Source organism: Periophthalmus magnuspinnatus, chromosome 14 (assembly GCF_009829125.3).
Source record: "Periophthalmus magnuspinnatus isolate fPerMag1 chromosome 14, fPerMag1.2.pri, whole genome shotgun sequence".
Lineage (NCBI taxonomy): Eukaryota > Metazoa > Chordata > Actinopteri > Gobiiformes > Gobiidae > Periophthalmus > Periophthalmus magnuspinnatus.
In genome coordinates, this window is record NC_047139.1 from 4,146,029 (window position 1) to 4,164,469 (window position 18,441).

At 41.0% G+C, this 18,441-nt stretch overlaps 1 protein-coding gene across 2 annotated transcripts in view; it reads right to left on the reverse strand.

Annotated features, from left to right (window-relative positions):
- pdlim4 (PDZ and LIM domain 4) overlaps positions 1–18,441 on the reverse strand; it is a 128,670-nt gene that overhangs the window by 80,029 nt on the left and 30,200 nt on the right. Inside the window, exon 1 of one of the 2 annotated variants that reach the window (XM_033979017.2) lies at positions 12,787–13,064. The exons of the other annotated variant lie outside the window; for it this stretch is intronic. Within the exon in view, the coding sequence (XP_033834908.1) occupies positions 12,787–12,879 (93 nt within the window). The 5' untranslated portion in view covers positions 12,880–13,064. Of the gene's footprint in view, positions 1–12,786; positions 13,065–18,441 lie in introns of those variants that run through there. 2 annotated transcript variants of the gene reach the window in all.

The window sequence follows — 18,441 nt, forward strand, 5'->3', positions numbered from 1 at the left end:
AACAGGGCTGTAGATAATGCTCTAACGCGGGATGTATGGAGCTAATCGCAGTCAGCAGTTTGAAGAATGTCCACGGAAATCAGCGTTTGGACATCAATGGACGACAGCGCTTTGAAACTTATCAGAAGAACAGAGCCTATGTTTCATTACTCTTTAATCGGATTATTCTTTTATACCTGCAACTTGGGGCGACTGAGTCAAGCTCTGGGGTCTAAACATGGCCACTGTTTAGCGATGGCGAGTTTAGCGTTGAGCGGCGAGGTACATCCAGTCCTGCCCATGGACCGTGCGCTGTTGAGCTAAACCCCATGAGATTCTGAGCGACAAAGGCAAGTGGAGCAGGCGAGAAGGAGGCAAGAGTATAATAAATAAATGATAAACTATAATGTTTATGTTTCCAGGAGCATCTGGAGCATTTTCTAAACCTGCGGAGTGAAGGAATCATTATACAGCCCAATAATAATATGTCACATCAACCACCTCACACTCTGAGGACTTCAGGGACCGGCCTCCTGCTGGAGTCCAGAGTCAGGACTAAACCAGGACTAAACCAGGACTAAACCAGGACTAAACCAGGACTAAACCAGGACTAAACCAGGACTAAACCAGGACTAAACCAGGACTAAACCAGGACTAAACCAGGCCTAAACCAGGTCTAAACCAGGATGAAACAAGGACTAAACATGTTGAATCAATGTTTCATTTTTCTGCAGCTAAAACCTGGAACATTCTTCCTGAAGATGTGACTCAGACCTCGACTTTGACAATGTTTAAATCCAGACTCAGACGGTTGTTTTTCTGCGAATACAACTGAAAGGGGTTTATTCTGCACTCTACTCTTTTAATGTTAATTTTATGATGATTATTTATGTTTTGATTTGTGTGATTCCAATGTCTTTCTTATTCTGTAAAACACTTTGAATTACTTTGTGTATGAATTGTGCTGTACAAATAAACTTGCCTTACGTAATGATAAAGAATAAACAAAAGAAAGAAGTGTTTTCCAGGTGCCCATAAACTGTATATTCTTATGTATGAAATATATATTGCGACAAAGAAATATAACGATAAACTGTAATATCGAAACAACTTTATGCCATTGCCAGCTGAATAATCCCAGTAAACTGTTTTTAAATAGAGAAAATCATAAAAAGCCCTGAGCTGCAACAAATAAACAGCAGAATGAACCAATAATCAGCCATAAAAGTTATTTATTCAAACTTTCACAGCTCAGATTTTATCGTAATATAACAAAAATAATAAAAATCGCTCCATTGCTGCAACGAAAACGTACAAAAGATCAATACTGAACCTCAAAATATATACTTCCAGTTTTTATATATTGAACGATAAGTCGAGACAGGCCTAGTTGGTGCTCTCCATAACTTTAGCGGTGATGTTCCAGTGTATGGCATTAAATTTATCCATCTTTATACATTAGAGACAAGCAGATAATCTCACAAACCCAATTAGAGTTTTTCAATCACAATACAGAAGGTTTTATGGAAGGTTTTGAAGGTTTAACAACAAAAACGCCACTGAATAACCGTAAGAGAGAAAAGTTTAATGCCATACTGTGGAATATTTCAGCCAAAAAACAAAAAAAACAACCCAGATATGACCGTGATGTTTCAGACGTAGTTGGACACTGACAGAAAGCTTCCATACCCCCCTCCCTTTATACCCTCAAAACAGGAAATACTTCAGGGAAAACATCTGCGCACTTTTGCTCAAACTGCTGTTGACGCGCTCTCACGGCGAGTTTAATTCTAGCTCTGAGAAAAGTGCCACCGCTAACCGTCCCGTAGCCGACAATTATAACATGTAGCGTTAGCGATGGGACCGCGTCGAGTCACAAGTCGTGTCTTTGGTATGTGGTCCAGAGACTTGCACAGAGCGAGAGATTAGAGGTCAGAAAGGACGCCGGGTTCACGAAACACCAATGTGATCTCTCCAGACGTGTCCCCAACGTCTGCGGGTCGCTCCTTCAGCAAAACGAGGAATACTTTTGAGTAATCCTAGATATAGTTGTTGTTGGTAAGACAAATATCTACCAACTACGATTACTACGACTGCAAATGTTCATCCACTGCTCTGAAGGTTTACCATTTAAAGAGGTCTCTCGTTTATCGCGGGGGTCACGTTCTAAAAATAACCCGCAAAAGGCGAAATCCGCGAAGTATCAGCTTTATTTTTTACATTTATTCTCTGTTTTTGTCTGTAAAACCCCTCACCACACACTTTATACACTTTTCCCACACAGGCGTTAACATTTTCTCACATTTCTCTCTCGTTTAAACTCTCTCGAAGTTCAAACCTTCGTAGGCGTCTGTCGGTGCAGAACGTTTCATCGACATTGTGGGTTTTGTCGGGGAGAAAACAAATTGCAAACGTACAGCACTTCAGAGTCACACTGCGATCCAACGTTTATGTAAATTTGTCTGAACACATTCTGTACTGGACAGGAGACACGGCACGGAGGAGACTGATGGACAATGGTCTACAGTCCAACAGCCAATCAGGACGCAGAACACAATGGTCTACAGTCCAACAGCCAATCAGGACGCAGTAAAAAACATGTAAAATTCTCTAAAAAAATCTGCAAAACAATGAGACCGTGAACCGCGATACTTTATAGTCTTTAATCTTGAATAAATGAATAAGTTCCATGTTTAAAGAACTGTTATATTGTACTTTGTCATCAGTGAAAACAACTCAAATCTAGCGAAGAATATTCTGGATGAGCAGGGCCGTCAACTGAAATTTGGGGGCCCAGGGCAATAAGTCTCCCATGGGCCCCCCTCTAATATAAATTAAGAGGAAGCGAGTCCAATCTGGGCCCCTAAAACGGGACAACAGACCCGTTTTTCCAACTCCTTTTTGAGCTAAAATAAGAAAAAAAAATAGTAAAATGTGCATTAAGTGTGATTGATACATGTGAAATAAATAAATAAATAAATGAATGAACATGAATTGTCCCTTTTGCCACTACTTCTACTACCACCATTTGTACTTCTACTACAACTATTACGACTATACTACTACAGTTTCAGCTACAACTGCTATCAACCCTACTATTTTTACTACAACTACTGTACTGTACGTCGACAAAAGTACATTTCATTTCGATACGGCAGAATAAATGAATCCTTTACTCACATTAAAGTAAAAACATGTACTTCAAACTTCCGTCATGTCAAATAAACGCGACACATACTTCTGTCCGGTGTCTCCCAATGTGACCCAAAGAAATTCCTGAAATTCCGCATCTACGAAATGTGCGACCGGGGACAGATTACAGGTGTAGTGTAACGTGCGACAGAGACCGACCCAGTTTAGCTCCTTGTAATAATAACGAATAACGCGTCCGTCTTTTGTGCGGTGTTTTTCCAGACGCTCGGAGACACTTTTGCATTTTTCACTGACTGCTGCTTCAGGAACATCTTAAAACAAGTGTTGTACAACTTCAGGCAAAAATATATATAGTTAATGACCTTTTTGGGGGGATTTTGTGTTAACAATCATGGATAAGGACGCATGTTTTTCTTTGTTTTTCCAAGCAATAAACACATAAATAATTTAAAAATATATATGCTTCTATTCTAACAGCTTCATGAAGTAGTTACTGAGCCTGAAACATTCTAGTTAGTTATAATATTTACTTCAAACCCGCACATTTAATTCCCTCACCCTGATTCTTAATAAACCAGTTGTTCATTATGATTTAAGCCTTTCTTCATGTTTTATTAAGGCTAATTAAGCAGTAGTTATTACACATTAGGGATGGGACGATATGTGATAATATCGTTAATAATAATCGCGATAAAAAGAGTCCGCAATGAATCGTTTGTGGCATTTTTTAATAATCGTGAACATCGCACACGAGTATAATCGCCTTTACGGAACCAGACGGCCTCATGTTTTCAGTTTCAATACAATGTTTGGATGTTAGTTCTGGTGTTTGTCCACAAGGGGGCGCTCTGTCATAGCAATGAAACTTGTTCTTCTGTGTTTATTTTGAATTCAGGATGGTTCTTCACTGTCACCGTTGTGGCTCGTGGGCAGTGGACCTGGGTTTGTGTCGTCTAGACCACAATATAATATTTTCTCTACAAGGTCCTGGTGTCCACATTTGAGGACGTTATACTGCTGCTTGGTTTAATAATTATTGTAATAATATCGTTAATCGTGATTATTTTGGACACAAGTCTAAATTTTAATATTACATTGCAGTGGTACAGACTTTTTCTTACATAATGTACATTTCTGAGTCCAAATCCTTAGAAATTGGTTCTTAAGGTGATCATTCGAAAATAAAGATTGTATTGGTATGTTTAAACTAGAGCACAATGCTAAGCTAATGGTGGTTTCTACAGTGTGAAGATGTCATAGTCTTTCTCTATTGATTACCATATTTTGCGGAGTATAAGTCGCACTGGAGTATAAGTCGCACCGGAGTATAAGTCGGAGTATAAATTGCACCGGAGTATAAATCGGAGTATAAGTCGCCCTTGAGTATAAGTCGGAGTATAAGTCGCAACGGAGTATAAGTCTCACCGGAGTATAAGTCGCGTCGGAGTATAAGTCGGAGTATAAGTCGCACCGGAGTATAAGTCGCACCGGAGTATAAGTCGGAGTATAAATTGCACCGGAGTATAAATCGGAGTATAAGTCGCCCTTGAGTATAAGTCGGAGTATAAGTCGCACCGGAGTATAAGTCTCACCGGAGTATAAGTCGCATCGGAGTATAAGTCGGAGTATAAGTCGGAGTACAAGTCGGAGTATAAGTCGGAGTATAAGTCGGAGTATAAATCGCACCTGAGTATAAGTCTCACCAGCCAAAAAATGCATAATAATGAAAAAAAACAAACATTCCACAAATACGTCACATCTGAGTATAAGTCGCACTCTTGGCCAAACTATGAAAAAAAGTATGTGACTTATAGTCTGGAAAATACAATACATTGTAGTTTGCCATGAAATATCCCATCTATAAAGTCGCACATACTGAACCTGATTATTTTTATCACTGACTAGACCCTAGAACTCACTATTTAACAACAAATCAATTTTATTTGCCTCCCATCTGTGTTTTTTTTTTAATATTATTGACCTATAGTCTCTTGTGACATCATCTGAAACCCAGCTATAACCTTAAACGAGCGGAAAAAGGACAACAACGTTTACAATACGTCAACAAGTACCTGTCAAAATAAAAGCTCATTCATGGTCGGGGGTTCTATTTACCCAGGAGCGCGCTGTAAATTCCTGTCCGCAGCCCGGTGTTTGCTCGTTGGCAGCTCGGACAGCCCCACCGCGTCACGCTCTTCCCCGACAACACTTTCGCAGCAGCACACAAAGTCCTGTACAGCTGGCGTATCCAACACCTCCTGTCGAAATGCTTTGCCCATTATATCAATGGATTTACAAGTTTCCCGGACGTCTGGGGTCTTGCCCGAGCGCTCGCTGACACACTGAACCGCTCAGACATGAGAAGTACGGCTAAAGAGGTTAAACGTGCTAACAAGCCAACTCATAATGTGCGCCGTGGGACCAGTTCATTATTACCGCATTACAAAGCCAGTTGGTTCTCGTTTACGGGACTTTTTGAGGCTACCATCAAGTATTTGAGTGATTAATTCATTCGTTTCAGCTTCCTGTTACATTATGACACGTTAAAGACTTTTTTTTCCCGTTCAAAAGATGTAATGTTTTGTTTTTCGGTTGTGAATCGCTATGACAACAATCGTATTTCCATCATTTTGGAAGCCCACGGATAAGGTGCGTTCACGTTTTAGCGTTTGTTGAGGTGTTAATTTGCGATGGAGGACCAGGGTCTATCGATATTTCGCAGTTACGTCACGCTGGGGGTGTTCTACATGTATGTCTATGGCGGAATGTTCAGCTGTTATCGTGGAGACATTCGTAAACACGCTCAAAAAGTTTTAGATCGTCTGAAAAGTCAAGAAAACTCAGTGCAAAATGGATTTAAACGACGCATTTTTAGGAGTCTGCGATCGATACGATGCGCTCACGGTCCTGTTTCGGTGTCAAAAAAGTGAGAATAACTAACTGAAAAACTGTCGGCTAATGCTAGCTAGCTTGCGACTGTAATGTTACGTGAGCGAGACTTGTTTAATGGTACAAAATCTGCTCAAATGTTCAAACTAAACCAGCTCTTTCTGGTCAGATTGTGTCAAAATAAAGCTCAGATTAAAGTCCAAGAAGCCTGAGACAGAGCAGTGCTTACGGTTAGCATCACGACCCCTGGAAATATTGATGACATCAGCTGCAAAGTATCAATACACAGTAACTCTATGGGAGACTCAGCGTTTTCGAAATATCAAAATCTTATCTTTATTTTTGGAGGGGGAAGATTGGCTCCACAAACTGTTATGGCTTCAAGTTATTTCAACTCAAAACAATCATATCTTTGGGTTTGAATAATGTCCCAAATGTCTGTGGTAATTATGAAAAAAAAAACATTAACTTTTGTTTATTTGGACTGACACAAAAAATATTCAACTTTGTGACAGATTCGCCTCATGTGGGTGTTTAAAGGGCCCGTATTACACTGTTTAAAGGCCCCATATTACACTGTTTAAAGGCCCCATATTACACTGTTTAAAGGCCCATATTACACTGTTTAAAGGCCCCATATTACACTGTTTAAAGGGCCCATATTACACTGTTTAAAGGGCCCATATTACACTGTTTAAAGGCCCCATATTACACTGTTTAAAGGCCCCATATTACACTGTTTAAAGGCCCATATTACACTGTTTAAAGGCCCCATATTACACTGTTTAAAGGGCCCATATTACACTGTTTAAAGGGCCCATATTACACTGTTTAAAGGCCCCATATTACACTGTTTAAAGGCCCCATATTACACTGTTTAAAGGCCCATATTACACTGTTTAAAGGGCCCATATTACACTGTTTAAAGGGCCCATATTACACTGTTTAAAGGGCCCATATTACACTGTTTAAAGGGCCCATATTACACTGTTTAAAGGGCCCACATCACACTGTTTAAAGGGCCCACATTACACTGTTTAAAGGCCCATATTACACTGTTTAAAGGCCCATATTACACTGTTTAAAGGGCCCATATTACACTGTTTAAAGGGACCATATTACACTGTTTAAAGGGCCCATATTACACTGTTTAAAGGGCCCATATTACACTGTTTAAAGGCCCATATTACACTGTTTAAAGGGCCCATATTACACTGTTTAAAGGGCCCATATTACACTGTTTAAAGGGCCCATATTACACTGTTTAAAGGCCCATATTACACTGTTTAAAGGGCCCACATTACACTGTTTAAAGGGCCCATTTAGGATGAAAACACTCTGTTCCACCTTGTGATGTCATCATGTGGTGATACAGGAAGTGCTCCACTGTGTTTTTAAACTCCACACACCTTCATTTCTTGAATCATTTGGATCATTTCAGACTCTGGACTTGCCAATTTTTTTTTTTTCTGAACAGAAGGTCAAAGTTAAAAAAAAACAACTACCACTTTATGACATCACAAGGTTGAACAGAGCATTTTGAGCTTTGGAGATACAGAAAAACTAAAAATAAACGGTTACAGACACACGTGAGAACGCGACAAAACACAACTGGAGGCGTGTTTTTCGATGCGCTAACGGCTTTATAACACGATTTAAAGCTCACAAGAGTCACTTTTGAGTAATTTAAGACTTTTAACCACAAATTATAAACGTACATCTGTTTTTAATGTCTTTTTTTCACTGTAGCACTTTGAGATTTGTTGTTCAAATGTAAAGTGCGTTATAAATAAAATGTATTATTATTATTATTATTCACAACGCAGCATCACTACACAAAAAACAAAGTCATTATCAACATATCGCACTTTGGATTTGCATAAATGTAACGTACATGAGGTAATCCACGACACGAGTGTGAAACACGTTAACCTCATTCAGATAAAAACACCTCAGGCCCAGAACTTCAAAGCCGGATTCAAAGTGACTAAATTACAAAGCAACTACTCGTATTTCATGGTATATATTTTTACTTGAGTACTACTGTTTCTTCTGTGCTGTAATTATCTAGTGCAGACAAATAGACTTTAACACGACCTGTCTTTACGCAAAAAAACCTCACGGAGTTTATAATCACACGGCGACAGGACGCAGCGGACTTATGTTATGTTATATCTGTACTGAGGCAAGACTGAGTTTGTTCAAAACGTGGGGGAAAATGAAATACAGGACCTTTAAAAAAATCTACTTTTCAATGTTTTTTTGTTTTTTTTCTTAAAGGGTCCATATTACGCTGTTTTCTATCTGTGTTCTAATGTTTCCTGGAGTTTTTTTGTGTTTTTTTGGTTCATTGACACACGTTTAACACACAAATCTTGCACGTTTAGCCTGAAAACACTGTGTTCCACCTCGTGATGTCATCATGTGGTAATACAGGACTGTGTTTTTAAACTATTTGTTGTATTTCAATGTCTTTTGTCCTCTTATATAACTTCTCTAAACTATTGCACAAACTGAAAAGCCCCGAAAACAAAATCACTTTGCACAGAATTTGAAATATAAAACGTGTTACTCTGTTTATTTTTCATTTGTTCAACTTTTTTTTAAACATCCTTTGACTGTAGCGTCTTTCCTCTCTTGTTATTCTCGTTTATATATTTGAAATAAAAATAAAATACAATAAATATGTTTAAAAATGTATAAATGTGTTTTTAAACTCCATGCATCTTCACTAGAATTGTTTTGATTAGTTCAACACTGAAACTGCCAATCTGCACTCAGCTTTAAAACTACCACTTCATGACATCACAAGGTGGAACAGAGCGTTTTGAGCTTTGGAAATGTACAGACTGATAATAAAGAGTTGTGAATGAAATAAAACACAACTCCAGGTGTGTTTTTGATGATGTAACAACATTTGAACACGACTAAAAGCTCATAAGAGTCAGTTTTGCGTAATATAATCCACTTTTGTTTTTATTTTACATTTTAAACGCTACAAGTACAGGGTCGAGGTAACTGTGCAAAGCATGTTTTTTTCAGGTTTTTTTGTTTGTTTTTTTGCTTAAAATGCTGTTTTTTTAATAAACTTTCTGCACAAACAACTGCAGGTGTGTTTTTAATGAGGTAACGACATTCAAACATGATTAAAAGAGTAAATTATGCATAATATTAAGCCCTTTATTTCACTTTTTCAATAATGTTTGGAGTATAGGGTCAACAGGATAATGTTTTTGTTTGTTTTGGGGGTTTTTTTGTCTTTTTTTTGTCTTTTTTTTTTTGCTAAAATTACTGTTTCTTAATAAAGTTTCTGCACATACAACTCCAGGCGCGTTTCAATATTATAACACGACTAAAAGCTCTATAAGAGTCAGTTTTGTGTAATAATGACCATTAATCCACTTTATTTTTTTATTTTTATTTTTTACATTTTAAACGCTACAAATACAGGGTCGAGATAACTGTGCAAAGCATGTTTTTTCCTTTTTTTTTGTTTGTTTTTTTGCTTAAATTGCTGTTTTTTTTAATAAACTTTCTGCACATACATTCAGTTTAAACTCGAGTGGAGCGAATACCCCCCACTCTACGGCTAAAATATGTTTCATCGGTGCCGGTTCTTGCCATATCTTTACATACAGACACTTTTTATTGCCGTGTTGAGCTCTGAGCGTAACAGAAATGCAGCAGGCAGGTGATAAATTGCGTTGGTAGGTGGTACTCCGCACTGGCCGACGCACTAAATTACATTAAACACGAGCGTACGGGGCCACTGCTTCCCACAATAGCCGTCCGTGACTATTTCCTGAAGCTAATTTTGACTTATTCACCCATAAATCAGAACAATTGGCTCCTTTAGGGAAATAATTATTGTGTTTGGCAAAAAAAGGGGCGTTTTTTTTCATTTTCAGAGGCGCTGACGTCAACGGGACATTAAGGATTTGAGCAAAGATTAAAAAAGAAACAGCTTGATGAATGTATTTACGACGCTAGATATTTCAGTAATCGTGAATGTGTCTCCCATCTGCTTCCCTTCACGGATTCCCGAGCCATCTTTCGGTTTTATTTATGTCAGCAATGAGCTAATGAATGTAAACTGTTTTTACGGCTACCTCTGAAGCGCATCTCGTAATTAATTAAATGGATGTTGTAATCAGAGAAAAATGCACGGGTTTATAAAATCCAGCGGCGTTCCAAGTGTAAATCGATGGGTTTTTTGAAACGCCGGGGAAGGGGGTCACAAAGGAGGAGCTTCCAAAACAACTTATTCCCACTATTGTTTTCTGCGTACGACATTTGTTTTTTTATCTCCATGGCAACACGCAGGTGGCGCTCGGCCCGTCACGATCACAAACAAACCGCGATATATTGTTGAAATGAATCTAGCTTGTCATATTGCAAAAAAAAAATCAAAAATATCCCACTGCTGCAAAGAAAAAGTACCCAGATAAATACTAACCCCCCAAAAATAGCGTTAGATTTATCATGTATGTAAAAGCCAACATAGTAATTATCGTAAAACGTCTCGGTCTGGGGTGTCAAACTCAATCTCACCGACGGCAAAATCAGCAAAATTGTTGTAAAGATGTAAAAAAAATATGACTAACTGTGTATCTCCTGAGAAAGTGACATTTTAAGACAGTCTGACGTTTTAATCCACCTTGTCGCGGCCACATAAAATGACGTAGCGGGCCACATTTTGCCCGTGGGCCTTGAGTTTGACACATGTGGCCTAGGTGATGCAACCGGGGTGAGTTACAGGTCAGATCTGTGGAGTCGCGAACCCACTCAGACTCGGTCACACTAAGAATAATCGTCAAAGCAGTTCGTTTGAGCGATAAAAACACTTCTAATTGAACGAATGTAAGATTAGATCGAGTTAATGTGCCGCTGTGAAACGTTTGAGGCAACATCTCCATGGAAACCGCATAGAAACGGAAAGTTACGCGGTACATCTTTAGTTCTGAGCGTGGGATTTTGTCAGTTGAAGTCGCAGCTTAGACAGGTATAAAAAAGTCACGAAAGAAGTCGACTCAGAGGCTGCGGAGATGACGCGATCTTGCTCACCGCTCCGTCACCGCCGCATCGCAAGCCTGACGCGGCAGTTAGCGTTAGCCTTAGCGCCGAAGCTGACATTTAGTGACCTCTTCGGCTTTTTGTCCGATCCTCCGCAGCCGTAAATCCATAAATTACACCTCTGGTTTGCAGTTAAAGGCCAGTCGGGTGCGTGGTGGCGGGCCTGGAGCTGAGAGCAACACCTGGATTCCCTCAGCGTCTCCAATGAAAAACAAATGTCTCCCCGACTCTCCACCCCCCCCCCCTCCTCTCTATCCCAACGCTCGATCATCCAATGTTTATCCTGGACAGCGTAAACCATTGGCTACCGCGATGCCGTACCAGAGCTTTGACTTCTGACCCATATATTTAAAATCCAAATGGCCAGAAAAGTTCACAGGAGAATTCGAACGCACACGACCGCACCTTATAACATTACGCGCTGTATAGAAACACACTACATGATGTTTACTGGTGCTAATGGACTTGTAAATGTGAAGGACTCAGTTTGAAGTGGGGATTTTATGATGCTGGAACGTTTGGCTAGAGCAGAAGACACCGGTCCGTGCCAGAGTTTCAAAGTAGTGCAAAGAACGCTCGAAACTTCAGAATATCGTGTTGATAAAATGTGAAATATGTCGTGTAAACTCAGACCACACAGTACAAAGTCAAAGGGCTGCGTCTCTCCAAAAATATCTGGTTAAACTGAACATCGTTGCCATATAAACGTAAAATGGAACAGAACTTCTTTGAACTTTTCTAGATATTACCAGTGCATGGGTTGTATTTCTCATCATCGCAGCTGAGGAAAGTGATATCTAATCTATCTTAAATTATAATCCCTCTGCAAAAACTGCCTCTTGGTCTTTAGCAAATGTTTATAGTCAGCTAGATCCATAAAAAATGCATCATTTATAGGATTTAATCGATTGGAACACAGCTTTAACAGTAAACTATGGGTTTGTTTATGTTCATTCCATGCGTAAAAGTCAAAAAAATCATTGTCAATATCACCAAAAACACACACAGACCCACCAAAAGGCATAATTTATAGGATTTAATCAACTGGAACACAGCTTTAACAGTAAACTATGGGTTCGTTTATGTGCGTAAAAGTTCGTTATGCGTAAAAATTAATAAAGTCATTGTCAACATCACTAAAAACACACACAAAACGCACAGAGACGCATAAAAGGGCAAAATTTATAGGATTAATTCAATTGAAACACAGCTTTAACAGTAAACTATGGGTTTGTTTATGTTTGCTCCGTGCGTAAAAGTTAAAAGTCACTGTCAACGTCGCCAAAAACGCACATAAAACGCACAAAAACGGATACATTATGGGATTTAATCAATTAGAACACAGCTTTAAAGGTAAACTAGGGTTTGTTTATGTTCAATCTGTGCGTAAAAGTTAAAAGTCATTGTCAACATGCCCAAAAACACACACAAAAACGCATAAAAAGCCAGACATTATAGGATTAAATCAATTGGAACGCAGCTTTAACACGAAACTATGGGTTCATTTATGTTCAATCCGTGCGTAAAAGTTAATAAAGTCATTGTCACATCCACACAAACACACACACACACATGTAAAAGCAACTATTAGGCCAAGCCACTACAAAGCCAAGTCAAACGTGTCCCATTTTCCTCCCAGATCCAATGAATGAAACTTCCCTGCGCGTTGCCATGACGTGACTTACGACTTACCCTGGACACGGTTAAGGGTGTGCTGAAATCCCGTCCTCCCACGAGCCGAAAACCCCAAGGAGAGGGTCCCATTAGCGTCACAGTCTGCGGCATTTTTGGAGTTTATATCGCTTTTAGATGAAGACAGGCGGATGACAGGCGCACAGACAGTGAAGGTAAACGTCCACGGCGCGCTCAAACTGCGTGCGTAAAACCAAAAAAAAAAATACGTCGCTGGATAACGCTCCCGCCGCCAATAGCTGCTACTAGGCAACGCTGTGCCGGCTGAGAAAACTTTGCCCCGGTCTTGATTCAAGGTTTAAATAAACGGAGCCGCCTCTGACGTGGTTTACGTGGGAGACGGATTGTCCTGTGTCCAGCCCCCTTTTTTTGTGTGTGTGTGTGTTGCGTTAGAGAGCAGAGAAGGAGAAAGGAGGAAAGAGGGAGGAGGGAGGAGTGGGGGAGGACCGCGAGGAGGGAGTCCCGTGAGCCAAAGCACCGCGGAGACCCACTGCTGCCTCTCTGGAAATGTGAACCGGGAGAAGGGGGCGCGCCAAAGCGGATAATTCAACCCGACAGGCGTCATAAAGGAGAGCCCGACGGTCATTTTGGATGCGAGCGCACAAATACTTCCACCACTGCGCTTGTCACTTTCTTTTAGCGTTTTGTTATTAACGAGGAGTCGCTGGTTGTTCATTAATTGTTTTATTGCAGGCAGCGTGACAGGTTACCAGGCAACTCGGATAAAAGATCAAAATGCTGTGTGCGTAAAGGAGCGCGCGATGAACCGAACGGATGACTGACTTTTGTGCTACTGACGCCGAGTTGGATCAAATATAACCTTTTTTTTTGTTTTTTTTTCATTTCCACTGTGAGAAACCTATGTTACAAAATCAAAATAGATTTCCCTCTCCCCCAGACACCTCCCCCCAGCTCTTCCAGAGAATCAAAACTCCCCCTGACACTGAAACTCCCATCTACTTTTAATTATTACATATTTCAAAGTTCTGATTTGGTTTTGATGCCCTTCACGTACCAACACGACTCTAAACTGTCTCTGTGTCGTTCTAGTGTCTGATGTAACCTCTAAAAATGCGATTAAAGCTCTACTGTGTAACTTTTTAGTGAGGATCTGCCACCTTTCAATGGCAGATCGGTGTGTCATTCAGTTCATCCGTCTCATATTTATGCAATTAGGTTCATTTTTACTGCAAAAACCTCGAAAACGGGCATCCTTACCGTCCTTGAGCAGGGTCACCTCTCCACAGAGCTGACCTGTAACTTGGCCTGGAGGCATTAAGTGTGTATCTCCATTGAATTAAGTTTAAACTGTGTAAAACTGCAGGTAAACACGGTGAGAGAATGTTTATGTCATAGTTTATTTGTTATGTTTATGCGTCAAAAGTACTTCATATATAATTCCATTCTGTTTATCCGGGGCCGGGTCAGAGCAGGAACTCCCAGACTTCCCTCACCCCAGACATGTCCTCCAGCTCCATGGTCTCTAAAGGTCCTATATGACGTAAAATTTACTCCTTTTTTTAGCTTTTAGTCACGTTATAATGTCGTTATCTCATCAAAAACACAGTCAGAGTTGGGTTTTGTTTTCACTCACACACGTTTGAGTCACTTTATTATTACTCTGTTACATCTCCAAACCTCAAAATGCTCCGTTCCACCTTGTGATGTCATCAAGTGGTAGTTTTCACGTTAAAAAGCTTCCTAAAGTTCAGTAAAGATTGAAAAATTCCCGGGCTGAAATGATCAAAATGATTCAAATGAAGGCGTGCGGAGTTTAAAAACGCAGTGGAGCACTTCCTGTATCACCACACGATGACATCACAAGGTGGAACGCAGCCTAAACACGCAGGGTTTGTGCTTAATTTAAACAAGGCTCCGGTAGAATCCAGGGCCTGTGCAGCACACGCCACAGCTCCAGCAACAAAAAAACTAACTCCCGGAGACTCATGTGACCTGAATATTTCTCCGACAATGTTCACGTGCAGCTCTCGGGGTATCCTCTGGCCCCTTCCCTCTCCCCAGACACCTCCCCAACTCCCCAGACGCTTCGCACGATGACTCACCCCGCGCCTCTCGTATGATTTTCAGATGAGCTCATTGACATTCTTGGGAACATGCCTCTCCAGCAGCTCCGAGCCTTTGAGTAACCCACTCACGGTGATGTCAGGCTGAGTATTGAGTGTCGGCGTCACGGCAGATCAGTGAGGACTTGTTTTATACCAGACGAGGGCACGGCAGAAAACGGCGTTACCGAAATGGCGTCGCACAGTTGTGTCGTTTCGCGTCGAGGAAAGAAAAGAGTAGATTTAACTGTGATTAATTCAGACTTTTTGCATTTAAACGACTTAGAAATGATGAATTAGCTACAGAAGGACCAAAGTCGCTCAGTTTGCAGAGTGTTTATTCACTGATTCGAAGGTTGACGGTGCGATTCCAGCTCGTCACAGATGAACGCTGTCGTTGTGCCCTTGTGCAAGACACTTAACCCACCCGTTATGAACCGGCTCGTCAATGGAAAGTGACAGAAAACGCGGTGGAAAAAATGGTAAAGTAAAGAAGTAATTTGGTAAACAGGGTTGTAAAAGGGTGAACTAAACAAAAACGATGTAAAATATTCAAATAAAAGATAATGTTTTAGGTTTAAATGAGAAAGTAACAAAGGTAAAGTTTAACTAAGCAACACATTTTACAATAATAGGGCGAAATCTTGACAAACAAACATGAAGTTAGTGCTGACAGAAAACAAGAGACACGTTTTACATAATGACTAAATAAACTGCCAGGCCAAAAAAAAAGTCTCCATTTGGATTTAACTGAGCCAATAGTTTGGGGTTGGTGCAGTTGGTCCGGTCGAGGTTCAGCATCAGTCTGTGCTCAAAAACATGAATAAACTGAATGAGCAGGTTATTACATCAGGGGATTTGTTCTTCCCTGACGACACAGACAGATTCAAAGACGACAATGAAAGGATTCAACGGGATCAAAGTGTGAAAGAGAGAGAGAGGGAGTGTGAGACAGAGAGAGAGAGAGAGAGAGAGAGACAGAGAGAGAGGGAGGGAGGGAGACAGGAGCATGAGACAGAGAGAGAGAGAGGGGGAGAGAGAGAGGGAGAAGAAGGGAGAGAAAGGGAGGATGAGAGGGAGAGAGGGAGAGAGACAGAGAGAGAGAGAGAGGAGCATGAGACAGAGAGAGAGAGAGACAGAGAGAGAGAGGGAGAGAGAGAGAGAGAGAGAGGGAGAAGAAGGGGGAGAAATGGAGGATGAGAGGGAGAGGGGAGAGAAAGAGAAGCAGGAGAGAGAAAGCAGAGAGAGAGGGAGAAACAGAGGCAGGGAGAGAGATGCACAGAGAGAGAAAGAGGGAGAGAGAGAAATAGAAGCAGAGAGGGAGAGAGAGGCAGAGCGAGAAAGAGAAGCAGAGAGAGGGAGAAGCAGAAGAGAGAGACAGAGATGCACAGACAGAGAGAGAGGAAGAGAGAGAAATAGAAGCAGCGTGGGAAAGAGAGGAAGAGAGGGATGCAGAGAGAGAAAGAAGCAGAGAGAGGTGGAAGCAGAAGCGAGAGAGAGAGGGGAAGAGAGAGGGAGAGAGAGAACTAGAAGCAGAGAGGGAAAGAGAAGCAGAGAGACAGAAAGAAAGATGCACAGAGAGAGAAATAGAAGCAGAGAGGGAGATAGATAAAGAGAGACAGAGACGTCATTTTCACACATTTGTCCTCCACAGAGTCCAGACCTTAACCCCATTGAGAATCTGTGGGATGTTCTGGAGAAGCTGCAGCGTCAGACTCGACCATCATCAAAGCAACAGGTGAAACATTAAAGCAACAACTGGACGGAAATAAATCTGTGACGTCGTAGAAGCAAAATCGAAACAACGCCACAGCGAATGTGACGTAATCAAAGCTAAAGGAACAACCAAATATTAGAGTGTGAGAGCTTTTATTTTTTTGGCCAGTCACTTTAATATTAGTGACATAACAGACACATAAGAGACACTCAGACTGGCCCGCAGCCCCGCCCTTAATGTCCTTAAATGGAGGGAGGCGGCTGCAGGTGAGCGACAGGATTGGCCAGGTGGGAAAACGGTCCTCGGATCCGCAGAGACGACTCAAACAGCCAAGATTATATGAGGAAAAGGAGAGAGATTCAAACACACACACACACAAAACACAGGACAGATACGATAAAATGGAAAGAGCCTTCGTCCCCAGTGTATGAATGTGTGTGCGAATCCTGCAAAATTGACTTTTTTTGAGCATTCTACCGTCTTACAACGTCGATGCCTGAAACGTGACTGCAGTGGTTTTAGATGTCGTCCGTTGCATGTTAGACTCATCTCGCCGTCTCTCCCGGGTCCCGTCCAAACCCTCCTTACTACGCCCACGAGCTTACGTAACCCGGGCTCCCACGTGACAATTCTTCACAAATTTACAAAAAAAACATGACACAAAACAAGACACTACAACTTCACAAACCTGAGTTGCGTAGTGCTCTGTGTTTCATCTACTCGTACGGTTTGATTCTCACGCTCATTAATGACAAATCAGGTTCAAACGCCTGGGTTCTTTTTCTCTCAAACTGCGTAAACGGCCTGTAAACTGTTGAGCTGAAGAGATTTTTGCATTTTTATACGAACATCTACACTCTACGTCACAGTGGGTCTCAAGCAGTGGCTCTGGGTCAAAAAAAAGTCACAAAAATCGTCCAAAAATGTTCAGTTCTATAAAAATGTGTTGTACAGATTCAGCCATTTTGAAAACCACTCGTCCGCAGCGTTTACAAATACAAATAAGGGCTAAAGTTAAAAAAAGATATGCTTAAAAATAAAATATAATGATTGTGTTGTGATGCTGCTCTGAAGGGGAGTGACTTAGCACGGAGAGCAAAGGGCGGGGTGATTTAGAGCGTCAAAAATCATCATATGCAGGGGTTTTTTTGGCAAATTTCGCATTTTCAAACCAACAAAAGGAAACACGGTGATCTAAATATGTCACGCGTTCTTGATTAATACCAAATAAAAGTGTTGTACCTCCTCTTTAAAGCTGATTTTGTAACTTTTACGGTGGTAGGTCTGTCTCCTGCTCGTCTCCATGGAGATGAAACCGCTTAGTCCGAGTTTTCCACAGTTTACGGCGATAAACCTGTCACTTTTAGATGATTTTAGCGTCTTGTTTTGCTCAAAAGCACTTTTAAAACACAAACGCATTCCCGGCGCGGTCACATCTCCTCGGATCTGACCCGTAACTCGGCCTTGAGGCGTCATCTCTTTGTCTCCGTGGAGCTGGATAAGCGTAATATCTGTGGAACATTCTAAGCCAAAACAACGACGGCAGAGAGATTGGAGACGAGCGGGAAGGAGATTATCTGGCAGAAAAGTTACACTCTGCACTTTTACATCGCGGTTTTAATCCAACTTTAGACAATTTAAGTGTCTGTGTGCGTCTAATCAAACTGATAACTGATTTGTGTAACTTTCTGTATGTGTTTGCGTCAAAAACATGAGTGATTTACGTGTTGAATTGGGATTTTTTTCACGTATCTGGGGCTTTGGACGGGTTAAACTTGACTGATTTATCCGCACGTGTGACTGTTTTCTGCTTTTACACAACTGTACGGACCATAATGCATTTATTTCTGACACGGCACACATGTGGTCGCACTG